Source organism: Eucyclogobius newberryi, unplaced genomic scaffold (assembly GCF_026437365.1).
Source record: "Eucyclogobius newberryi isolate DKJ021-1_F unplaced genomic scaffold, fEucNew1.0.hap1 SCAF_6, whole genome shotgun sequence".
Taxonomy (NCBI): Eukaryota; Metazoa; Chordata; class Actinopteri; order Gobiiformes; family Gobiidae; genus Eucyclogobius; species Eucyclogobius newberryi.
The window spans coordinates 12409593-12436114 of NW_027316278.1; the positions used below are offsets into that span (position 1 = coordinate 12409593).

Genomic DNA, 26522 nt, shown 5'->3' on the forward strand with positions numbered 1-26522 from the left:
ATTCAAAGCAGCTTTCTCTATTTTCAGCTTTTATTTGCCCTTGACAAGCCAGCTCCCCAGAAATATCATCTGTATCTATGCTACAAGAGATAGGCCCTAATAACTTGATATATGGTACCTTTTTGGGTAATAAGCCTTGCAGTGCAGTCAGTCCACAATACATTTGGTGAAGAAGCATCTTGGTTTCACATTTATCTAACCTGAGAGTGTCATGACATTTCTTTGTATTTACCTGGGATCCAGAATACACACTTCTTCAATTCTTATATAAAAACAGAGCGCTATAATTCTGGATTTCCATGCAATTATGCCTAATCCATTACATATCGCCCCATACATCACCCACTATATAGGCATCATGATAATCCTTGTGGTGTGCAATATGGGCCAAGTCATTCTGTATCCAGCCTCATACAAAAACATGGAGTCAGTTCTCAGTGAGTGCAGCTGAGTACACTGAGATCAGATGTAACTTTGAGGAGGCTGTGTGCAGCTGGGGCTGTCTGCATCAGGCAGCACTCAAAGTAACTACACAAGCTTGACTGTTGTGCAGCAGAGAAGAAGCACAGAGAAGATGTGGGCCCCTGACACACACCACTGATTCCTCCTGTGTCTGTGGGAAAACCTGTCAAAAATGAGACCTTTCTGAAAATATCACAAGTTATATAGAAGAATACTGTATGTGTTTATGCGTCTCATTCAGCACCAATGATACCGTTCTAGGATTTGAAGAAACGTCATTTTGTTAAATAATCTGTGATGGTGAAGAGTGAATTACTTTATTAAGACTAATCATTGCATTTTAAACATTTATAATTGACCTTCTGGATTTCCCAGATCTACATATGGATTTGACCATTATCTGGGCTTGGGACAGGCACACGAGCAGTGGCGTGTGAACATTTATAACTTAATTGTAAACCACAATCATAGAGGTTGATGAGTACGTTCTTAATCCTTGTAGCTGCTTCATAACTTTGCAAAGCACGTTCAGTTCAATCTTAAGTTTTCCAGCACATTCCTTTTCAAACGTGTGTATGTGTAAAAATATAATATACATTGATGACTTGAAAAGTGAATTCGACACACAGGAGTATATCTCTATTTTTATTTGTGTATATTTACACATATAAAAAATAAGGACATATGTACAATGGTAATAAATATCAACATGTTTGTACAAGTGAAATAAGTTACTTTAAAACAAAATATCAAGAACAAGCAAAACTCAGGCAACATAAAATAGGGATAATATAATACTAGTCGTGTTTTAAGAAACTGAATAGCAAAGTTACAGTGTGAGCAAATGGTTCGTAAGATGCAAAGGAATGGGAGAGTTTTACATCACAGAAGCTTTTTTTTCAAGCACGTCTGTGTTTGCAACATATTATATAACAAATGAAAGACGTATTCTAGCTCTAAAAAGAAAAGTACCAGTGTAAATAAAAGTTACGGCTAAAACTACCAGCTTGAGGAGAGTGAACGGAGGAAGGGACACATTCTAGAGCGAATCATTTGGTGGTTTGGTGGGACTGGTAAGGGAACATTTTATTTTGTTTTGGTCAAATTTGCATCTTTAAATAAATAAATCATTAAGTAATAAGTAGCAAAACGGAAGCATTAGTCAAACAATCTCATTTACATTTTGTACGACACCAATTTTAGCAAAAGGAAAAACTGCTTACATCCATCAGGCATTGTGTCATGATCACTGACAGATCCAACCTTCATTAAATAAAAAATTGGGAAAACCAGTTGTATTTTTGAAATGTAAAAAGAGTGACGTTTGATCATTAAGAGATTGCTGAACAACGGGGGTTTGAGCACATTCAGAACAAAATCTGGTCAAGTGGTCATGCAATTTTGCCTGATTAATATAGCAAAAGGACGGATTTAAGACTCAAATATTAATCTTGGGGGGTAAAAACAGTTTTATAACAATATGAAAAGCAACTGCAGTCCACTTTGGCTTATCCGAAAGGTGAAGAGGCTGAAATGCTGCCGTGAAATCCTGTACAACCTTTGAATCCGAATGTCGTTCTGTTTTTTTTCTTTTTCTTTTAATGTCACTGAAGAGAGCGTTACATTTCACCATTTTAGCGCTTGAAAAGTCCAAAAATGATGGGTCAAAAATGATGCACAATGTCTACAAAGGTGATCATATCAAAGATGAACTTGCAGAGGATCATGCAACACTAGGCGGCGCTGCTGTCGGGCCAAATGCCTCTCCGTTCAACCTTTATTATCTTCATTTTCGACATCCCGGTGGTGCTCTGTACACGTGGGGAGGGGTATTCGTGTCCTCTCCAGTCATTCCTTTTTCCCCCTCTGGTCCCAGAAAGCCAAACCCCTGATGGACAGAGAACATCAGAGGACAAACAAGACACAGAGGTTAGCGCAAAATAGATAAAACACCATAAAAGGACACGGTGCAGACACTGTTCAAACGTTTTCAAAGTCAAACAAAGTCAAAATTTGGGCTACTTCAGAGGGCTTTTTTTGTATATCACTTGGGCAGGTGTTGAAGCTCAAAAAAGTTGGCCAAAAGTTATAATTAGAAAGACAACAGCGGCACATTTTAGGGTATTCTCTATTCACCTGTTATAGGCTCTAACAATGGCTGACACTGAAGGTTCAGGGTTCAATTCCAGGTCTTTCTGCGCAGAGTTTCTCCTCGTTTCTGAGTGCGTTAACTTACTATTCATCTTAGGTCATGGCTTGACATTGATATACACAATACGGCCTTGAGTCAATTACATCCAGATACTTCTATAACTGGCACTATCACCAAAACAACTGCTAAAACATCTTCCACAACTGCAATTCGCTTATTCGTGCTTTTCTTTATTGACCTTCTAAATGTGAACCTACTGAATTTCGATATAATGTTTTGAATCTTTCGTTTGAGCAGCTTTTTGGATACACAAATTATAGTCTTTATAGTATTTTCCTTAATATGGGCGGATCAAGGCTGATTTTTGACTTACTTTGCTGCACACGTTTCATACAAAAGGACAGCTTTCTACAAGAGAAAACAGTGTTTGGTACAAAGACCTTCCCTTTTCTTCAACAGCGATCTCCCTTTTTCTGTAACCACGGTGCTATTTAGTCTGGCTGGATGCTGGCGCAGACAATGGAACGGCTTTTAATGCTTGAAGTTGTTTTTATTTTTCAAACCACCAGATGAAAGCACTTCTGCCTCTGCATTTGGTTTTCTGATGGAATTTGTTTTTTGGCTTCAGTTTTTGGAAAGTAAAATCAACATGACAGTCAAAACTATTTTTCCATCAACGTTTTGCCAATAATTGTTATTTTGAAGTATCAATAATAAGCAGATTGAGGTAGACCAGATTATTCATATTTTTCATCGCAATTTAAATGCAAATTACAAGAACAAGGACGGCTCTGTTTTTGAGAAAACTGGAGAAAATGTGCAAATGTACAGAGTGTTTTGTCGGATATTGTTATCTCTGCAGCACATTTGTCTGTGTGGGCTTTGCATGATTGGAAACAGATCAATTAAAATCTGAAAGTTGAGCTCATAATGTTACTTGTACTTTGTGTCCACTAGGTGTCACTGCATCCCAATTCAAGCACAATTTTAGTCAAATTGCACGTGCCCCAGTAAATAAACAAGCATAATGCACTTCTCCACCACATGCACTTTCTTCTTCTTGTTGTTGACATTTTATATATTTTAACATCTCATAATTGATTCTGTGTCTTTGCTGTTGTCGAATATTTGATGTTATTTTTTTAAGTCATGAGGCAAATATTGCACATTCCAGGACAAATACGTTTATTCTATTTCAACATCGGAGGATTGGAGATTAGAGCTTGAGTAATCATCTTCTTCACATGTCAGTGGTCATGATATCGTCTTCACTTTGTGCTTATTGAACGTCAAAATCCTTCACGTAGAGACACAATTGTAATACAATAGTAATACCTTCAGTTCTGTCGTGCGTCTGTCCCCTTCTGAAGCCAGCAATCCATCGTTCCTTCACCACGGCAGAGACCAGACCGTCCAATCTTCATTCAAAGTTTTTAAGTATTTGTCCACAGTATCCAGGTCTGCCCGTGAGCCTCGGTCAAAGGGAGCGAGAGTGGGTCGAAAAACAAAGTAGTCCGGGAGAGTTCTTATTCAAAGGGTCGTGTGTGTGTGTGTGTACAAGTTCTAGCCTCCATCTTGGCAGTGCATCTTCCCCATCTTCACTTACAAATGTACAAGTCTTAAAAGCACTTATTGAGACATCCACAGCAGTCGGAACTACATTCTCCATCCCCAACGTCTTCGTGTCCATTTGGATTTAAAGTGAACAGTTTTTCCCGAACGCAAAAAACAACAACATATAATTTCAAACAAGATCGTCCAAACGGGCTCAGCTAAAAACACGCACTGTATCTGTGACGCACTCGGTCGAAACGTTGAGAGTTTGGAGTGCGTTTCGTATGGTATCGGGCAACAAGGTGCAAGTAGGGGTCGCTCTGCGGGGCCCACGTGCTCGTTTTGGTTTGCCGGCCCGTTCATTGCCATTCACAGAGGAGAGCCACCGGTCTGTATAAGAATCGTGAGAGTTTGAGCACTGGCGTAGTCCGTAAGACACAGAAAAATGACAACCGGGAAACGTCTTAATTCAAAGCAGCCGTCGCAACAAAAGGAGAAGTTGAAGAGACGGCGTGTTTTCTCCGGAGTGCGTACAACATCGTGAGAGCAAATTACAAACCGAGCAGAATTTCTTGAGAGATTGTCCTTCATTCATTCAGTCTTTTTACTTGTATTCGTTTTCCATTCAATTACCTCTCTCTTTGTCTCGCGCCGCCTCGTCTCTGTCCTGCGCAGAGCTACGGGGACATGATTGTCGTCTTGCTTCGAGTTTAATTAGTCCTTTTTATGCGGCTCTCGCTCTTGACTCGGAAATTCAAAAACAGGAAAAATGCGCTTCCAGTTTTTAAGTGCAGAACGCCGCCAGAGTCTCTTACGAGCACAAGGACAGCCAATCAGCAGCATTTTTCTGCCGTTTGTCTTCTGCTTGAAAAGTCCCTGTTGGTCCACTCGACAAAAGTAACGGGCTCTTCAAAATAAACAAGTGATGCCTTTGTTTGATTTCCATGCTTCTAAGCTTAAATACAAATTTACACAGTGGAAAAATCAGTCTGCATGGTTCCCAGTAACACAATAATTATAGTGCCTGCTTGCAAACACAATGTATGAGTCTATAGGAGACATGCTGTGTGCTGTGGGAGTCCAACAGGCATTGGCAGAGCGAGAGTGAGCATGACTGAGGAGAGAGCGAGAGAGCGGGCGTCCTCAGGGCAGAGGGAGGTAGTTTTGGTTGGTTTTTTTTCCTACACAAACACAGAAGCCGGAGGAGGACAGGCCTACACGGACGACTCCTCTGGGTTAGCGTCTGGCAGCACACTCCTCTGCTGCAGTGTGCGCCTCAGCTCCTCTTTAAAGGGGCTCGAGTAGTCATTCCCGGTCATGCCCCCCAGGCCCGCCAGCCCGCCGCCCCCAGCGCCAGGCCCGCTAGCCCGCTCCTCCCCCGCCGAGCTCAGGTTCAGCCGGATGTAGCCGTTGCTGCCGGAGCCCCTGATGTTGGTGAGGCTGAGTCGGCTGGGGGAGTGGATGGGCTGCCCGGGGATGGCACTGGGGGGCGCTGTGCTGCTCACACTGCTGGGCCCAAGGGCATGACCGGGGACGATCTTCAAAGAGCCATCAGAGTAGTAGTAGTTAGCGCCTGTCTCCCAGAAGCGGTCCTCGTCACTGGGCATCTTACTGGGCACAAATGTGGGCGGTTCTTTGGGGAGTGTGATGGGGTACACCAGCGTGCTCTCTAACGGTTTCATGTCTGCTCCTTTCCCCAGCGCGAGCTTCAGCCGTCGCCGCAGGTACAGAGCCGCCACTAACAGCAGCAGACAGGCCGCGCCCAACGTGATGACCAGGACCCAGAAGAGCCCCATGCTGCTGTCGGGGGCCCGCGCCTCCATGAACACCGGGGCACTGGCCACCACTGCCACCTGGTACCGCTCCGTCTGAAACTTCACGCCCTGCTCCTCGGAGTAGCACACGTATCGCCCCGCCTGAGCCTGTCCCGCGTCCGGGATCACCAGGGCCTTGAGGGTGCGGTCGAAGCGCATCCCAGACACCTCCGGGGAGCCGAGCTGCAGCTCCCGGTCGTTGAAGAGCCAACAGGGCTGAGCCAGGTTGGACACCAGCTGACAGGGCAGCACCATGTCGGAACCCACCACCACCGTCACGTTTCGGAGGCGCGAGTGCTCTGAAAAACAGGAAGACATGTCAACGAACCCGAAAATAAAGGTACAATTTGACCCTAAAGCTTGTTATTTGCCACTCCATTCATGTATTCAATGTTCACTCTCTGCCTAACATAACTCTTTATCCTCTGTCGCAGCAGAACCACCAGCCACCTCATCCTCTCCAGCTCCTTCCCATCATCACTGCCAGTGTCTAGACCCATGAGCTCGACCTTCGGTGCATCTCTGACGTATCTGCCAGCGTCTAATTGTCAAGATCTAAAGTTGGTCAATTCAATAAACTACCCACCTCACTTCACTCAATTGTTTTGCTTAAGTCTCGTTGGATTCAGATTCACATTCTGCAGCAGCCAGCTTTCTCTCCACTTAATTCAATTTATTCAGCTCAATCTAAGTGTATTCACTCAACACTCTTTTTGCCTTTGCAGAGAAGTGGCTTTTGCAATTCTCCCACGGAGCCAGAGCACTGACGCCGCCGCCTTGTACTCACCAGGGCTCGGGATGGACACAGGCTTATCGAACTTGGCTTTCCCTCGGCTGAACCTCTCCAGCATGAGATCCTGGGACAGAGATGAGGTGGACCTGCAGGGGAACACAGAGGATGTCACAAATGCAGTCAAGTAAACAAAACTACCAGTGGCTTGTGTGATGAAATGATAACAGGGCTTGTTTCTTGTTTCCGTTGCAAAATATGCTGCAACTTCTAAATACAACTTTTTCGTGTCTAAACGGGAAAACACAAGTTGATTTAAACACAGAAGTGACTTTACAGCACAGTGGCTTTAGTAAGGTAACAGCAGCACGTCGGACAATGGTATGACATTATTTTGGCTGACTCATGAAAACAACGTTGGTAAATAATATAGTGATGTAAAATGATAGCACAGGGAATTTCCAAAGCTGAGTTAAGATCCAAAAATAGTCTGTTCCAATTAGAAACGTATGCTCGTTTGTAAAATTTGGCATATTTTTGTAACATTATCAAGTCCCACCACAGTAAAGTGCATTTGACAGGTTAAACTACATCATTCACTCAAATCTAGTGAGCGTGGATATAATTAAGAGCTTACAAAGGATTTTGCCTATATTTCTCCAGTTTGATCATTTTGGTGATGCTCATAATGTTGGACATGATGTGACAATGTGACATAAGTCGAGGTAATTCCACAACTGTTACCAAGCAACCATACTGTAAACAAGAGCCAAAATCCATATAATTTACACAACAGACATGATTTAACAATTATAATACCTAATAAAACCTTTTCATTTTGTTTAAATTATTGTTTAAACTGACAGAAAGAATGTGTCTGCAGCGGGGAATTTAGTTCCTGAAATAATTATTAATTTGTATTTATTTATTCATTTGAATCTGCTCTAATTCCTATAATTAAAGTGCACAATAACAGGTTTTGACTTTATTTTGGTGGAATAAAACGTGTTGTAAATATAATTAATTAACATTGTCAAACTGACGCTTGATTGGCGTAATTAATTAATTACACCAATCAAGCGTCAGTTTGACAGAAAATAACAGAAAGTAGAGCAGAGTTACAAAACGTGATGACATTACACCAGGGAGAGTCCAAGTTTGGGGCAATTTGAAACTTTAATTCAACAAAATAAAGCGGTTCTCACACAGTATATTGTTATTTGTGAATTTCCTAGTGAGCTGTCGAGATTTAACAACTAGGAAGTACACATTTACACCTAAAACAAATGGCCACACTGGGATTAAATCAGTAGACTCTTAAATATAATTGTGCACATGAAAGCGTGCTGTCGGGGCTCACCCTCTGTGCAGGTCGATGCGCACGCAGGCTCGTCCCTCACTGTCCCATGCGCAGTAGGGGTCCCGGGCCAGCAGGCAGTCGGGCTGAGACTGGTAACGACTGCAGTTGGCCAGGGGCAGCTGGAGCACCTCTGAACGCGAGCCGATGTACAAATACTTCTACAGTCAGGAAGAAAAACACAGTGTTTTAAGCAAAGAATGCATTGCAAAAGTTTCGTCCTGGAGTTTTCAGAGTTTCTCTTTTAATCAAAGCCTGTCACAAAGAGTCAGCAAGTTTAACTTGAACTGTTCTTTAAGTTTGAAGAGTTAAAATTAAACTAAATGAACTTGTCACAGTTTATTTTTCATCTCCACTTCTCTTTTGTGCAGTGGTGGAAAAAGCACGCCATTGTGTTACTTAAGTTAAAGTACAAACGCCTGAACAAAAATAATTATACACAAGAAAATGTATCAAATAAATAACTCAAATAACTCAACACTCAAGTAAAAAAAAGTTATAGTCAAGTAATTTCAATTTATATTCTTTTGTTACTCAAAGCCGGGACTGGAACTCAAAACCTTTAAGCTGATGTCATCATGAACGTGCGAAAAATAAACCTTAAGTTATAAGAAAAGTACTTTTTTAGTTTTCAGCCCAGTTAAATATACAAAAAAAAAAGTACAGAAAATCAAATAAAAAGATGGCTGTTTTCAAATGTAGTAAATTGAAACTTTTAACTGTAAAACTCCTTAAATAAAGTCCAGATATCTAAACATTTACAATTGTACTTGATTATTTTCAATGGAGGTTCTATTTTCTATCTCTTTAAAGCGTGAATGAATTATCTGATCACTTTTGACCCGTCGTGGCTGAATATTTTGATTGAAACAAAAAGGTACGTTGCAATAAACCTTCTAAGATTGTAGAAGAAGATCGATAAGACATCTTCTTTTTACAAGTACAAATTGCGTTTTGGCCTCTTCGTGACAAAAAGGGCACGAGACCAGGTTGACTGTTGTATCACTAAATACGACCGAGCCAGTGACGCAACCTCGGGGCAAGATTATGAAAAAGCTTTCCAAGGATTTAATCTGTGTGAGTGATTCCCCGCGCTCGCAGGGGAAGAATGAGGTTCAGAAAAGTGATAATTACTCGAAAATTGCACGGTCGAGTTGATGACAAACGTGGTGAATCTTGCGCGGTTGGAAAATGCAAGGATTAAATACGGGGGGAGCGCTTCTTCCTTCCGCGCACGTGCTCTCGACGCAAAGGTAACGGGAAAGGTTAACGGTGACATTGGCATCGAGGTGCGACTCCATTCAGACCTAACAGCCGCGCAAAGACGAAACAAATGTCCAATTACAGATGAGATGAGAAAAGGCGGAGATCACATTTGTGTGCGGTGTAAAGGGCGGCGAGTGTGGTTATAAACGCCTTCTTATTGTGTACCTTTGAGTGAGAGATGGTGGTTATAAACGCCTTCTTATCGTGTACCTTTGAGTGAGAGATGGTGGTTATAAACGCGTTCTTATCGTGTACCTTTGAGTGAGAGATGGTGGTTATAAACGCCTTCTTATCGTGTACCTTTGAGTGGGAGATGGTGGTTATAAACGCCTTCTTATCGTGTACCTTTGAGTGAGAGATGGTGGTTATAAACGCGTTCTTATCGTGTACCTTTGAGTGAGAGATGGTGGTTATAAACGCCTTCTTATCGTGTACCTTTGAGTGGGAGATGGTGGTTATAAACGCCTTCTTATCGTGTACCTTTGAGTGGGAGATGGTGGTTATAAACGCGTTCTTATCGTGTACCTTTGAGTGGGAGATGGTGGTTATAAACGCCTTCTTATCGTGTACCTTTGAGTGAGAGATGGTGGTTATAAACGCGTTCTTATCGTGTACCTTTGAGTGAGAGATGGTGGTTATAAACGCGTTCTTATCGTGTACCTTTGAGTGGGAGATGGTGGTTATAAACGCGTTCTTATCGTGTACCTTTGAGTGAGAGATGGTGGTTATAAACGCCTTCTTATCGTGTACCTTTGAGTGAGAGATGGTGGTTATAAACGCGTTCTTATCGTGTACCTTTGAGTGGGAGATGGTGGTTATAAACGCGTTCTTATCGTGTACCTTTGAGTGGGAGATGGTGGTTATAAACGCGTTCTTATCGTGTACCTTTGAGTGAGAGATGGTGGTTATAAACGCGTTCTTATTGTGTACCTTTGAGTGGGAGATGGTGGTTATAAACACGTTCTTATCGTGTACCTTTGAGTGGGAGATGGTGGTTATAAACGCGTTCTTATCGTGTACCTTTGAGTGGGAGATGGTGGTTATAAACGCCTTCTTATCGTGTACCTTTGAGTGAGAGATGGTGGTTATAAACGCCTTCTTATCGTGTACCTTTGAGTGGGAGATGGTGGTTATAAACGCCTTCTTTTCGTGTACCTTTGAGTGAGAGATGGTGGTTATAAACGCGTTCTTATCGTGTACCTTTGAGTGGGAGATGGTGGTTATAAACGCGTTCTTATCGTGTACCTTTGAGTGAGAGATGGTGGTTATAAACGCGTTCTTATCGTGTACCTTTGAGTGAGAGATGGTGGTTATAAACGCGTTCTTATCGTGTACCTTTGAGTGGGAGATGGTGGTTATAAACGCGTTCTTATCGTGTACCTTTGAGTGAGAGATGGTGGTTATAAACGCCTTCTTATCGTGTACCTTTGAGTGAGAGATGGTGGTTATAAACGCGTTCTTATCGTGTACCTTTGAGTGGGAGATGGTGGTTATAAACGCCTTCTTATCGTGTACCTTTGAGTGGGAGATGGTGGTTATAAACGCGTTCTTATCGTGTACCTTTGAGTGAGAGATGGTGGTTATAAACGCGTTCTTATCGTGTACCTTTGAGTGAGAGATGGTGGTTATAAACGCCTTCTTATCGTGTACCTTTGAGTGGGAGATGGTGGTTATAAACGCCTTCTTATCGTGTACCTTTGAGTGAGAGATGGTGGTTATAAACGCGTTCTTATCGTGTACCTTTGAGTGAGAGATGGTGGTTATAAACGCGTTCTTATCGTGTACCTTTGAGTGAGAGATGGTGGTTATAAACGCCTTCTTATCGTGTACCTTTGAGTGAGAGATGGTGAGCGTGTCGACTGGCTGAGGAGCGTCGAACAGCTGGATCTCCTCAATCACGTGGGCTTCAGAGTTTAAGACGACGACGCGTTGGAGCCAACCCTCCGCTGTGGGACGGAAACACAGGCAAAGTTCACTTGGGCAAATCTTTCAGTTTCATTCAAGCAGGACAATTAGACACATGTTAAACGTAATTATAGTGCGGCAGGTTGAGTGCGCCAACTCAAAACAAACCAATACATCGTCCACGTTTGGTAAAAAAGTTGAAATGAATACCGTATTTTTCGGGCTATAAGTCGCACCTTTTTTCATAGTTTTGGTCGGGGTGCAACTTATACTTATATTTATACTTTTATACTTATACTCTGGAGCGACTTATATGTGATATTATTTGTTATTTTCACACTTGCAAATGCATTTCATACTCCAGTGCAACTTAAATATGTTTTTTTCTTCTCTATTATGCATTTTTTGGCTAGTGCGACTTATAGTCCGGAAAATACAGTAATAATGATTGATGAAAATATGCTGGTTTTAAGGTTAAAGAAAATGTGTGTGGTATTTTATATATATATATATATATATATATATATATTTTTTTTTTTATTCACCCTTATTCAGTGGTGGAAGAAGTACTCAAAGTAGTAAAGTAGTAAAACTTATTCATGAGCCAAAAGTATGGATTCTAGCATGAATTGTGCTGCAGATGCGACTTCACTTTCCTGGTTATTTTTATTATTTATATGTTTTTGTTTGCTCAGAACCTGGACTTGAAGCCAAAACCCTCATGCAGCAAGATGTTTTCAAAAACATGCTTAAAACAGAAGGAAAAACACTTTGTAGAAAGTAGAAAGTTCAGAAATCTGCTCTCAAATGTAGTAAAGTAAAAGTAAGAATCCAATGCAAAATTTACTCAGGTACAGTAAAGTACTTTTTTAAGATATTTAAAATGTTGAAAAAGAAAAATATATATACAAATTTTACTTCCTGGTTGTAATTGTCGACATCCCACCTGGAATATATCCAGCAACCACAGGGCCAAAACGGATCTGAAGTCATGTTTTTTATTTGACTAATAAAAACATAATGATAGCACTAATGTTATAGAAGGTCAAAAAAGTAGTTTTGTTTTTGTAAATTATGCATAAAGTTTGGATGGAATGAGTGTCCCTGGTGTGATGTCATTTTTTCCACTGTTCTCTACAAAAAGCTGCTCGATTGTTGTAAAATCATTTACATTTACAATAGATATAAATACACCAAACAAAGTCAAACATAGAAAATCATTAAAAAAACTGCCACTTTAAATACTTTGTTACTTTCCACCACTGACATTACTCCATCCAATTCACAAATGTCATTTTTACCATTTCATTGCAATATATAATAAATAATCTTCCGTAGGACGTCATTATATTGATTATAATGCACGTAATCTATATCTATTACTATTACTATTACGTTTGGAGCCTTTTCTGGCTTTTATTTCCTATCCATCCAGTACAACTTGTAACCACGACTAACGACCTCGCGATTTCCTCATAGTCTAAATAAGTGTGTAGCCTAAAACTCCCCAAGACTCGATTAAACCCTTTTGTCTCGTCCCTGCTCACCAGTCGCTTCAAATATTTAAACTTTGTAAACAAATAACGCAGACCGAGCGGCGTTTCCCTCCCACACTAACAAACGCACCTGCGACCACAGAGAGCCCCTTCAATTATTCACAACGCCATTACAATACGCACACGGACCGCGCCTTTGATGCCGCCTCCGCACAGCCATTTATTTTGGCCCGCTCTCCCTTGTAAACCGCCCTAATTGTGCATAATATCACACACCGAAATGAAGCCTTAGTTAATCAACACGCCATGTCTTCACCGGGGAACTATCAGTGAACTAAAAAGCCAACGTCTATGTTCCGTGTGTTTTGCCTCGACACAGCAGGTGATAAACCCGCAATAAAAACCCGGGATCGTCGTTTGTGAGTCGCAAGAAAAATGAGGGATGGCGGCGAATCGGAAATGGATGAAGGGTTAATTAAAGGCATTCGTCATGCTGCGTTTTCTCTGCTGTCGCACAACACGAAACATCTGCGGCGGTAAAAGCGCGGCCGGTCGGAGAGAACCGTCGTCTGGCTTTGAAAAGATGCAACATAAAGATCAACAGCATCACAGGCGTGGCACGATTGTCTTTGGTGTTTGAGGCCCGAAATGTTGATCTAAGAGTAGAGTTGTAATGAAAGGTTGGGAGCGAAAGGAAATGTGTCAACTGCACAAAAGTTTTACATTTTTTACACCTTCATTCTCTGTGAGTACATGTTCGTTGCAGTTTCATTTGGAGCTGCTCAGAATAAAGATCCGCTTCTAAAACCAGAAGAATACATTGTGGTATTTCATCATGGAATTAAGGCTTTGAACTGCACTGAATTTGTGAGAAAAATGGGGAAAATGTGTGACTTTTCCTCCTATAAATCACGATTAAGTTTAAATGGTAAAACGAAAAGCAGTTTTAATCTTGTGTCGTGTTTTTTACGCTGTAGTAAAATGCAAGTCAACGTGAAAGTTTGAAGAAAACACTACATTTTATTGCAGGTTTTCAGTACTTTTTATCTAAATACATTCGTTTTCAAGTCCATCCTCAAACCTAGACCAAAACTAAAACACAATAGTTCTACTTAGAGTATGTTATAAGAGGAGGAGCTTAAATAATGATGCTAAATATGTCATTTTAGAGTAATTCAATGGACAAACAAACGCTCCTGCCTGGAAACAACTAGTATGTGTTAGATTCAGTGCAGTTTCTCCCTTCAGACAGAAATAAGACTCTCCAGTTCTCTGGCAAATGAACTGGAAAAACTATTTTAATGAGTGTCAAAACTCTCGTCCAGTTAACATAATTAGAGAGTTTATGGCCATTTCATTTCTACTCACGCTGAATTGAAAGTACCCGTTTTAAAATGTACTTTATGAGCTAAAAGTATTTCACACAGATTTTGAGAACTGTTGAAATATTAAATGTCGAGCTTTTTATAGAGAATTGTGCTGAGCTTCAACAGCAGCTATTCTAATCAATTGCTTATTTTTTCTCGTGAATTTTATGTATATATTTTGTCTGCTCAAAGTTGGGACCATAGTGCAGAACGTCACCATGAATGTACTAAAAATAACCCCTCAAACCAAATGAAAACACAAAAATATAGCGAAGAGGAAACAGAAAGCTGCTCTTAAATGTAGCAAAGTCAAAGTAAAAACTATCCACAGTAAAATGTACTTAAATAAAATACAAATGTACTTTTGAACTTTACTTTCTTTCATCCGTGTATATTCAATAATCTTGCATATGTAGCTCAAAATGCTTTAGTTTCATTTGCGTTTTTAGCATTCACACAGCTTCCTCTGTCTTGTTTTGATCATATTAGTGATGAAATTGCCACCACAATACAGCTTAGAACCATTCCCTCAAATTTTACCTGGGCAATCCTCATTATATTTGAGTATTTCGCACTCGACTCGCTCCCGTTAAATACTTCATGACCTCCAGGTAAAGTGCACTCGATGCTGTTTGAACGTGCGGTGCTCTCGCAGACATCATCGCTCTCTATGCGTGGTGCTGGTAGGTGCTCACGGTGCTTTCATGGGGGGCATCGTGGACTAGTTTGGCTCCGGAGCGGTTCCAGGCGCAGCTGCTGTGGGGTCACCTTCATGTGGGTATCAAAGTGTGTATCTGTGAAATGGTGATCCCACTGCTGATGTGTGTGAATTGTCCTGGGCACATCTCCATTAAGGGACCAGTATACATAATAGAGTGATGCGAGGCTTGCACTCAAAATCCAACCACAATCCTCATGATCTGAATAAAGTACTGAAGTATACATATATGTTCTCTGTATATACTTTACTTTTAATTCTCCTACTGTTTGGATGGTGGGATTCAGATAAAGATAATCCTCAAAACTACAACCAGGACAAGGTCAAATTATTACATAATAAAGAGTCATTTTTACATAATAAGTCCCCTTTGAATATTATTCAAAGGGGACTTATTATGTAAAAATGACTTTATGAGCTTCTAACGGTATTAGGACAATGTTCCCTCATCATTATCTTATTCAGATTTGTCAGAGTTGTAGACGGATTGATTGATTATAGATTGATTATATATATCTTTGGTAGCAGTACTTGGAATTGAGTATATTTTTAACCACATAACCTTTACTTAGTACAAATATTCACTATCTTTCCACCAACACTGTTATTAATGTTTTTTTTAATATTAATATTATAGTTTGAATCATGATTATTTACAGGCTCATGCCCATCACACATCACAAAGTAATTCAAATATAAATATAACAGATTGATTGTAATTATTGAGCAGCACTTTGAATGGGCAACATGGCCCGCACTCCTCAAGTCAAAGCCCGATGGCAGCTAATCCTTCAATCCTGAATATTCACAAAACCAGCCTCGACAGGCACTCACTCCCTTCTTTCTTTGCTCTCACATCAGCTGTCACTACGCCACAGCTAATAGCTAATCAAGCCTAGAGCCCAATTGGCACTGTGCGCTCCCGCCTGCCAATAAGGGCCCCTGTTGAGTTTGGGCCATGAAGCGCGACCGAGCCGGGGATGACTGCGCTTGGCTCGGCTCGCGTGTGCGCATATCAATTTGTACGCGCATGTTTTTGCCGTGCGCGCGGGGCCGTGTTAACACCGGGAGGCTGCGGCGCCCGCTTGTGTGTAAAAGTCTGGCGGTGGCGAGAGAAGACCCCCATTCTTGCAGCCGTCGCACTGTCAGTTGCCACGGAATCGGTGTGTGAGAGCGCGGCGGTGATCTGAATTGTAAGTAGTTCGAGTCTCGCTATTCATGAGGCAGCCTGCATTTAAATTCGCCGGAATCCACTGTCAGATCGCTGTTATTCGGGATTAGGGACAAGCGGGCACACACAGACTGCAGCTCTGTGCCAAAATTGGACACCTGCAGAAGCCAGTGGCCACGGAGCAGAAATATTAATTAAGCATATGTAGATTTTTCCTTTGATGCACAGAGATGGACATTAGCATGTAAATAGGTGGTTATCACACGGTGGGCCGAGCGCTACAAGCTAATATGACAACGATCAGGCACAACATAGGTGTGGCTCTGGATTATACTGTCAAACACTGATAAAAGTATTTATGTAGTGAGTGACCGAGTAGTTCATGTTTTTCCCTGTCTGTTTTGGCTCTGGTTCATAGCTCTGTATTTGGGCTTCAAAACTCCTGCCATGGACACAGTAAATGGATATCTTTGGAACATACTTCTGGCAGCAGGGAAAAAAGGCCATCACGAAAACATGGATGACAATCAAAGACTAGACCAACATTATAACTGACATAGGGGGAAAAAATATTAAAAAATCACATTTGGACCGACTTTGGACTGAATGGGACTTTTATTTTGAAGGATGTGCCCTAATTTTCTTTTCTTTAGATGTTTTCTCTCATTTATTCATCTATTTTATTTGTATTTATTTTTTTCTCGCTGGTATTATCTTGTATCTTGTTGTCGTTGTTTTACGTTTCGTTAAAAAGTGGAAAAGAAAAGTATAATTAAAGAAAGAAAAACTTGTTGTGAACTTGAACTCTACAGAAGAAGAAGTAGTTTAAATTGATATCCCCAAATTATACATGTTTTTCTATTTACTTGCTGTGTCTCGCTTAATTGTACGTGATCAATTGTACAAACATTTCACATTTGTCTGATTGTTACACCTCATTTAACACGTTTAAAGTCATGTTTCAGCACCTTTCTGTTGGATTGACATATTATCGTGTGACTACTGTCGTTAGCTAAATCGCTCTTGCCCCCCGAGCCTCACCCCAAATAGACGAGTCATACCAAATGTAAAACTAAACGCACAAACCTCAGTAAGGAGGCTCATTCGGTGCCAAAACGTGTCACCTGCAGCCAATGGCGAGCGGGCAGAGATATTAATTAAACTGTGCATATGTAGCCGTTTCCTTTGATGCATGAGGATGGATATCGGCATGCAAATCAAGTCCGTAATTGAATAGATGCTCAAACTCGGCCAGCTGGCGTGTTGCTCTGCGCCACCTTGGCTAATGTAGCTACCTGTCTCAGTCTGCTGCCGTGCCCCGAAAGCACTCAGCTCTCCAGGAAGCCCAGCACAACTACTCCCAATGCACACACACACAAGCACACACACAGACACACACACATACGCACATACACACAGACACACACACACACACACATACGCACATACACACAGACACACACACACACACGAGGAGCACTTGAATATACTGTTCGCTGCAATGTCAAGAGAACAGCGGCGCAGTGGAGGCAGGAGAGGAGGATAGGGACAGCTCATGGTATAAGGATAAGATGTCCCTGCCAAAAAGAATCATGTGCAAGGCTATTTTTGTTCCTGTAAAAAGTAGTCACTGTTTTTGTTAAAGTTTGTAAAAAAAAATGTGGGTTTGTTTAATTCAGGAATCTACTGGCTGGCTAGCAAGATTAATAGCAATTGAGTGGAAGATGCGATGTGAATGGCATGTACTTTACTACACTGCAGTGGTTTCCTCAGCAAATAATATAAATATGCCGTCTTGAAAATTGTCTTCGAACTTGTTCTGAAATGCATGGATTCGTGTTGTACTGGTTTAGCTAAAGATATTTCATTCTTTTTTCAAACGTTAATGCTCCTGGATGTGCATCGAACACATAACACAAATCTAATGATGATGACAATTCATGAAAAAATAACATTAGCTATTTTGCCCAGAATGTGCCGCAATGGTCCCATAATGTCTTAAAGGACAAATATAATGCAGTATTTGTATTGGTGTTAGCCTTCGAACATGTTTTTGACTACCTTTAGTTTACCATCTCATGTTTTAGAACAAAAAAAAAAAGTGTATAACAAAAAAAGTTCATTTGAGTCTCATTGAGTCATTTCCCCTAGGATTGCCTGTGTTTTAGCACCATCTACTGGCAGCAGAGGGAATTACACACAGTTTAGGATAAACAGAGATGAATGAAAGTGTTTTTGAGGCTTGGAGGGAAGAGGTTTTTCTTACCATCAAACTAACATGAATGAATGCTAATCTAGATATGTTTTGGATGAGGTAACAATGCTTAACATGGTTCAAAGCTGAAAAAAGTAAATTTGGCATAATATGTGTCCTTTAAGTTTTGGTGGTGAGTAGAACTGTAGTCGACAAAAGAAATTATTCAACAGCAGCATGAAACTAAACGCTCTCAAACGTTTTTCGGCTCCAAACCGCACTTACAAGTGTGCAGGAGTTTATGCAAAAAAAATTATACAGAAAAGTCCTGGAAAACAGAGTATTTATGTAAAAAAGAAGATTAAACTCATGATTAACTCCTCTACATGTTTAGCTAACTCACTCACCTTCTCCTTGCTTATGCTGTCCCATATAAATCCGTATCATCTAAATTGAATAATTAGCTGACTAATACAAATTTTGGTCGTTTAAAACACCATCGACCGATAAATCAACTAAAACACTAACGACAAACAGCCCTGGAGGTGAGATCTGCATGGTTTGGTCAAAGTAATGTAAAGATATGAAACAGACAGTGGATAACGTGTAGTACCTGTTCCAATGAAAAGCATGTTGTACGCGCGTTGGTCCAGAGCGTTGACCCGGTCCACTGCCAGTTTGGTGAAGTTCACACCCTTTGTGAGCAGCAGAGGGCGCGCTAGAGCCTTGTCCTCCATGAGCGGGTGCTTCTTGGCAAAGTTGAGCGTGGCGTCCGGCAGCTGCAGCGAACTGTTGTAGCCGTTGTCCCGGTCCGAGTTTGTGATACACTGAGACACAGAAAGTGAAGTGACAACGCGGTTAAAAATGTATGAACTGAGGTAGGAAGACGGAGACAGGGAGGTAGGAAGGAGTTGGCAAAGACCACTGGCTTATGAATAAGTTACAACCTGCTTCTTCACCACTCTTAACTATGGGCTGACATGTTTGCATTTCCTCTCAACAATTAATGCCATGATAGTTTAAAAATGAATGTGAAGAAGCAGAGGACGGTGAAGGAAGAAGCTTGAAGAGTTTGAACACCAGTTTGAACTATTCTGGTGCTTGTTTGGCTTTTTGTCTCCACAGTCTGGCCTCAAACAACAGATAATCTTGATTTTATTCATGTACAGGTGCAGGTTTTTATTGCTAAAACGCCTTGAAAAACATGCGGCCTTTCTGTGAGAGAGTCGCCTCGGCACAGATCTGACCTGTCAACTTCCTGTCTCCATGGAGATAGTTATGTTAATGCAATATGGTGGAATGTTCTCGTAGCATTGCAGTGTAAAGGTACAGTGTCAAAATACTACAATTTTCTAACAATGAAATGACCAAACAAACTAACTAAAAAACTAATAAAAGGAATTGCTCAAAACTGATTTGTACCAATTTCGATATTACACTGGTACAATAGGCTTTTTTTCTGGACAATACACTGTTAATTTTCAACACAAAATAATTGCACAGTATGGTAAGTGGTGAAGTATAAAGTACAAGAGTAAGTAATTACAGTTTGTGAAGCTTTGTTCACTGACAATGGCAATAAACCTCTTTCTGATTCTAACACAGCTCAAGATCTTACTAAAATTGTCCACGAACGGTCACATTTTGTCCAGTCTGTGTGAATTTGTGCATTGTTACTTTAAATCTAGCTTTGAATTGAATATGTGACCATCCCTACGCTCCCGGCAAAAGCAATAACATCTTCACAGAGACAAGCAGGAGGCAAAAGTTACACAGTGCACCTTTAACACCGCAGTATTCCATGACTCATTTATACTTCTCTTGGACTGCAGACACGCGACAGGTAAAATAGAAGAACTGACAGAGGCAGTAGGTAGGAAACTGACTCCCGCTTTGATTGCTCTCCACACCTCTCCACACCTCTACCCGCCTCTCTCTTCCTCCCTCTCGCACACCACTTTTTTTTCCTTTGCGTTTTTGGATCCTGGCGTTTTTGTTTACTTCAATTGTTCTCCACCTCTAACACTTCCCCGTGCCGCCCATTGCCGGTTCGCTCTGCCAAATGTTGCCTCCTGATGCACAGCAGCGCAGGTGCGACGGAAACTGAAATGGTTATCTTGGCACAATTAGAGAGCGTTCTCGTTTTGTGCTCGTTTGGTTGAGAGGCAGATTACATTGTGAATTTTTAGAGAGCGCCGTTTTACGTTTGGAGTGCTCTGTGAGTTGTTTTGAAGATGGGAATACAAAAGAGCCAGTACGGAATGAATAGGAAGAGAAATTAGTGGATATTATTTGTAGTTATATAGCAGAAAATCTAAACTGGTGGATTTTAAAAAGTGGGTCACGGGGAGTTTCAGCGCGCGAAGGGAAATGGATTGTTCCTGTGATAAAACAATCTCTTCTTAGGCTGCGTTCACAATTGCACACTTTAAATTAGGACTAAACCCAGAATTCATGAATGACATGTAATCACAACAAATGCCATGTCTCCGTGGGAACTATTTAGAAAAATTACTGCAAAAAATGTTTCAATGAAAAGCATATGACAAATGATTTAACCCATAATTAGCCAACAATTATACCAGCGGGGAACCACCAATTTAGAATCTAATTGTTTTGCATGTCTAATTATATTTTTGTGTCTTTTATCGCTCGCTTTGAGGGTTTTTTTTCTCCATAAAACGCACTATCTGTGGGTTTCAGAGTGATGAAAATCCAGCAATTACCAATAATATTATATGTTTTGAATGGGCAAAAGTCCTCAAAAATATCCCTTATCCATGGATTTTCATGTTAGTTCATGTTCATGTTCTGTTACAAGAAGCATTCGGAGGATATAAAAATATTTAGTTTTAAATTGATAATCACAACGGCAACGACGGTGGTACTTTTTCCTCATTCAGAAGCTGAAACCCGTGAATAAAAACGATTTCACGTAAATAAACACTGCATTACTGTTAAATATATATCAATAATAAAATCAATTCTATAACGAGTTCTATAAAGAGTATGAGAAATAGAAAAAGCTACGGATTTTTACCACAATTCAGCTGGACAAATAAAAAATAAATGGGAAAAAGGGGGACTTTTTTTTATAACTGATGAAGAATGGGAACAAATAATACATCTCAATGGAGGAGCACAAAATCACATGCACACAAATCACATTATAACACGTCAAAGTGCACATTAGACACAGGGAAACACTGGTTGTTAGAGAAACCTGTGGCTTTCAAGGGGCTCATCTCTAAACTATCATGTGTTTTGGGATTATTCATAAATACTGGACTGAGATCAATGAGGTTTTGTAATCTGTCCTCAACATCGACACTCCATTTGTCTTTAAAACAATGTAGCTCAGACATAAAACTCCAACAACGGAAACGATCGATGGATACATGTGGAACGTACTTTTGGCAACAGCAGAAATATATAAGATAAGATAAGATAATCCTGTATTGTCCACACATGGGGAAATTTCATTGATACAACGCAGCAGATACAGAGGAAAAGGACGGATCACAGAATATAGGAAGTTTAAAAAACACTCTCAATAGAAGAACTCTTATAAACAAAAACTCCTATAGACAAAACCTCCCATTTCCCTAAAAGGGATGGAGGGGAAAGATGGAGGGGAAAAATGAGCATGTCCGCCGGGATAACGTGACGATCTCTGGGTAAGACGATGGTTCTCCGCAGTTTCATGAGTTCCTCCTTTGTATAAACATACAATACAATATACAAAAGTATGACAGGGACGAAGCCGATTATCAAAGATGGGACGGAAACAACATCAAACATCTGGATTACTCTTTGGGAAACTCTTTTTTCCCCTTTTTGATTTAATCTTTCACTTTGTCTTTCACGCTCTGGTTTTCTTCAGCCTGTTTGTGTTCATTATATAAAAAGAAAATGGAATAACTTTCTAAACAGATGGTTGGTGACTGGTGTTGGCACAAAATGGCTGAAAGTGTTTTTGCGTCTCACCGATCCGGGTCGTGGGTTTGGCACGGCTCCAGTGTAGCGCCCCCACCGCTGCGACGCCTCCCTGTACTCCTTATACGACCCCTCGAAAACCTTCTTCACGTCATTGATCTGGTACTGGCACACCGCTGACACATCCACATCCCCCCTGCAGCAAGACAGAAAAAGACGGAGTATGAGACATTTTCAGGGTTACATAATATCACTGACGATGCCAAATAACTCATTAAATATCTAGTCCCGTGTTAAAGGCCCAGGGCTGTCCACTGATGCTCTCTGATGACATGTTCTCCTGCAGGATGCCGCTGATACACATCCAGGATAGCTGCAAATCAGGAATTTCACTCTGGTTTAATGGCTACTTTGGGAGCTGGAGAGGTTTTTTTTTAAGTAGGGAGTGAAATTAAGTATTGATGTGTGACTCAGGGGTGTGATTAAGCTGGATACTTTCAGATGTTCGCTCAGAAATAAATTCAATAAAAATGTCCTTTAAGGAGTGACAAGTTATTTTCTAATTACTGTCTAAGTAAACACTAAATTGCTTAAGAATGGACATTGCACGCCGAGTTTTAAACAAAGATAAACTATTTATTTACACTGGCTGATGTTCACAATGTTACATTTTCCAATTTCTTATTTTCAATCAGAATTATTTGCTATATGCAATTCTGCTTTTAGTTCCTTAAGCTTCGACCTTTTGTACGTCAACTACTTTTGATTGGATTGTTCTGGAGCATGGCATTAAACCATCTGTCTCTGTGGCGACAAGAGCAGGCGGCAGAGCCCCACCAGAAGAGCCACATTAGAGTACATCCAAATTCAGAATATGAGTGTCTCATTTAGAGTAAAACATGCTAAAATAGCACTGACACAAAAAGTAAAGTTTCAAACTGTTTAAACCTGATCTAAACCAGGGCTAAACAGGACTAAACCAGGGCTAAACAGGACTAAACCAGGTCTAAACAGGACTAAACCAGGTTTAAAAATAGGACTAAACCAGGTCCAAACAGGACTAAACCAGGTCTAAATAGGACTAAACCAGGTTTAAAACAGGACTAAACCAGGTCCAAACAGGACTAAACCAGGTCTAAACAGGACTAAACCAGGTCTAAACAGGACTAAACCAGGTCTAAACAGGACTAAACCAGGTCCAAACAGGACTAAACCAGGTCTAAACAGGACTAAACCAGGTCTAAACAGGACTAAACCAGGTCTAAACAGGACTAAACCAGGTCCAAACAGGACTAAACCAGGTCTAAACAGGACTAAACCAGGTCTAAACAGGACTAAACCAGGTCTAAACAGGACTAAACCAGTTGAACTCAATTGACTAATGGAAAAGAGGACAAAAATGTGGATTAAACTTACTCTAAATTCAACAAATATTTGAAAAAGTCACTTGTTTTTGAAAAATAGGTTTCAATCTCAATATTGTTTTTTTTACCTGGTTAAATAAATACAATAATAATAACAATATGGAAAGACATGAAACGTGCAACTATTCTAATGGATTGCGCTGGAGATAACGTCAAAATGAATGAATCTATTTGTGTACATCCGTCCACGCTTCAAACTCACTTCTTCTTGACGCGATAAAACGTCAACTTGTCTCGGCGCAGTGAGCACCCGCTGAAAAGGTCGAGTCTATTCATTTACACGTCCTTCCGCTGGCTGAAAGCACCTCACTGGAAACACCACTGAGCCGAGCCGTTTCATAAGGCTCTAGCGCCGTGACACTTTTAAAAGTCCGTACATTCTGTCGGATTATTGCTCCGACTGCCGCCATGATTTACATAACGTCCAATTATCTTAATGTGATCTCTATTAAAGCCCGGCGGTTTTAAGGAGTCCCCAGTGCGTCGTGTGGAGGAGAGGAAGGGTTTTAAAGAAGACTTGGGCCAACTGCGACGGGAGAAACAAAGCAGGAGGTTCAAAGCAGCTGGACTGGCATCAAAGGGCATCAACGCCTCCAGACACTGAACTTTACCCACCAAACAACCTCTCTAACCTTACACCTGTTACTTTATGTGGCAGCTGTTAATGTTTCACGCTTGTTTACCGTATTTTCCGGACTATAAGTTGCACTGGAGTATAAAATGCGGTTGCAAGTGTGAAAATAACAAATAATATCACATATAAGTCGCTCCGAAGTATAAGTATATAAGTATAAATGTAAGTATAAGTCGCACCCCGGGCAAAACGATGAAAAAAGGTGCGACTTATAGTCCGGAAAATACGGTATTCCTTCAAAAAGCCACGGGAACAGGGCGATATATAGACATTTTGATAATATTGTGAATGTTGTTTTGAAGACGTGCAAAATATGAATGTCCAGTTTATAATTTATAGTAAAAAATGCTACAAAAAGCTGATTAAAAAGAAAAAGAAAAAAGGTAAGTTGTAAACTGAAGGGATATTTTTACACATTTACAGACATCTTTCTGATAATCAAACATCAACTAATACTTTTAAAGAGTTAGATAAATAAAATAAGAACATATATAGATATCAAGATTATTCACCCCTAATATCAACAACCTTTTTAACATAATGACATCTAAAAATCTTCATATTGTTAATGAATATACCTGAGTTTTACCTATAAGTCTCCTGGAAGTATCAAAGTTTGTTTTAAATTACAGCACACCACATCAAGATTGGGTCAAAACTGGGACAAAATTCCAAAATGAACCAATGGGCTCAAACCAGAACCAAATAAAGAGAATTACTTGTGAGTAAAACATAAAGCAATGACTTAAATAGAAGTATTGAAGTACTAGTTTAAACATTTAAATGTTGTGCTGATCTTTAGTCAACAAATACATTTTTCGAGTGGATTTTTAATATATTTGTTTTCATTTGCTCAAAGCCAAAACCTGTAGTCAGGATGTCACCACGAACGTGCTAAAAAATAACCCATTTACCAAACAGAAATTTACTTTATACGTTTCAGTCCAGTAAAAAAAAGCAGCAAAGTACAAAGCACAGATGCCTGCTCTAAATGTACTTTAAACTGCAGAAATGACTTAAGTACAGAAACCTAAACACGTTAGAATTAAAGATATTTTTCATGACGGATAAGGAATAATATTACTGCAGGAACCTTCAGAGAGATATTTATTAAGGCGCTAAGGACAAGTCTTTTTAAACTCTCACCCTCCATCCAAACAGGTGGAATTGAGTGCACGGATAAAAGCTTGCTTAATTTCCAAAACCTTACATTACTCAGTCATTAGAGCAGACATATTTTCAGAAGAGTGAAAAAAGCGGTTGTAATGAAAAGTAGGAGCAGCAGCAGCAGCAAGATAAAGAGGTACGTGAAAAGGACTTGTGTGAATAGTACTAGTAGTATTCAATCATCATCTATGACATTGTGACACTGGAGATGGGATTAGTGTCTTGCCCGAGGACACTGACCATTGTGCGTGGAAGATGCCGTAGAAAGCGGTGCCTCTCCAGTCCTGTCCCGGCAGCGTGAAGACGGCGCGGAGGTTGTTGAAGGAGACGTGGCGTTCGGGGAGCGAGCACTCCAGCCGGGCTTTCTGGAAGGTGGTCCACTTCTTCTGCAGCGTCCTGGTGCCGCCCAGGTCTCCCTGCAACACACCGACGCACATCTTAAGACGCAATGTGAAGGGGGAAAATGGTGCCATTTAACCAGATATGTCGAGTGTCTAATCAAAAGGAAAGCTCTCAAGGTTCTACACAAAACACTTCACAAAACGTATGGCTTGTAATTATCATTTTCTGTTTAGGATGGAATATGCGGCAAAACAGTACATTACAGTCTGGAGTACTTTTGAGTCGGCTACTTTTACGGATTTGTGTGCGTTTCTTTAAAGCGAGAACAAAATCGTTGCGTTGATAGAGCACGTTTTGCATAGAAAACCGTTTCCAAACGCTGCACAAAGGCAAAAAACAATTAAAAAACAACTATAAATAATAGATTTTAAAGCCAATGTGATGCTATTTGATTTTGCAACGTGATTGAATATGATGAACACTATGAACGTGATTGCTGATTGCATTTGTAAGCGGTTAATATGTGTTTTTAGTCCATTTCTGTGCCCTAGTTTTACCTTTGGCGCAGCGTGTTAAATATTACATTCTCACAGGCTTAGCTGCTATTACTGCTTTACGGAATAATATTAGCCCTGGATTGAGCGCGCGTGGAGATGAAACGACTTCTGTCGACGTCTGTCCGCCGCTTCAGAGGATCATTTACACATTAATATTAGGTTTAGTCAGTCAATTCAATATATTTGAGGTTCGTATTTGAGTGTTTTTTGTAGCTTGAAAATAAACAATTATGTACGACTTTGTGTCACAACGTGGCCAAGGCAGCAGTCGACACA

The 26522-nt window shown here is 40.5% G+C and overlaps 2 protein-coding genes across 2 annotated transcripts in view; both read right to left on the reverse strand.

Annotated features, from left to right (window-relative positions):
* Positions 1–26522, reverse strand: part of ap3m2 (adaptor related protein complex 3 subunit mu 2) — a 259737-nt gene that overhangs the window by 97214 nt on the left and 136001 nt on the right. The window lies entirely within an intron of this gene.
* The window catches only part of sema4c (sema domain, immunoglobulin domain (Ig), transmembrane domain (TM) and short cytoplasmic domain, (semaphorin) 4C), an 87335-nt gene continuing 61901 nt past the window's right edge, over positions 1089–26522 (reverse strand). Inside the window, exons 8-15 of the mRNA XM_072432794.1 lie at positions 25588–25763; positions 22174–22318; positions 18800–19013; positions 11166–11281; positions 8073–8230; positions 6770–6861; positions 3950–6281; positions 1089–2350 (exon numbers count right to left, since the gene is read on the reverse strand). Coding sequence (XP_072288895.1) covers positions 5383–6281; positions 6770–6861; positions 8073–8230; positions 11166–11281; positions 18800–19013; positions 22174–22318; positions 25588–25763 — 1800 coding nt within the window. The 3' untranslated portion in view covers positions 1089–2350; positions 3950–5382. The remainder of the gene's footprint in view (positions 2351–3949; positions 6282–6769; positions 6862–8072; positions 8231–11165; positions 11282–18799; positions 19014–22173; positions 22319–25587; positions 25764–26522) is intronic.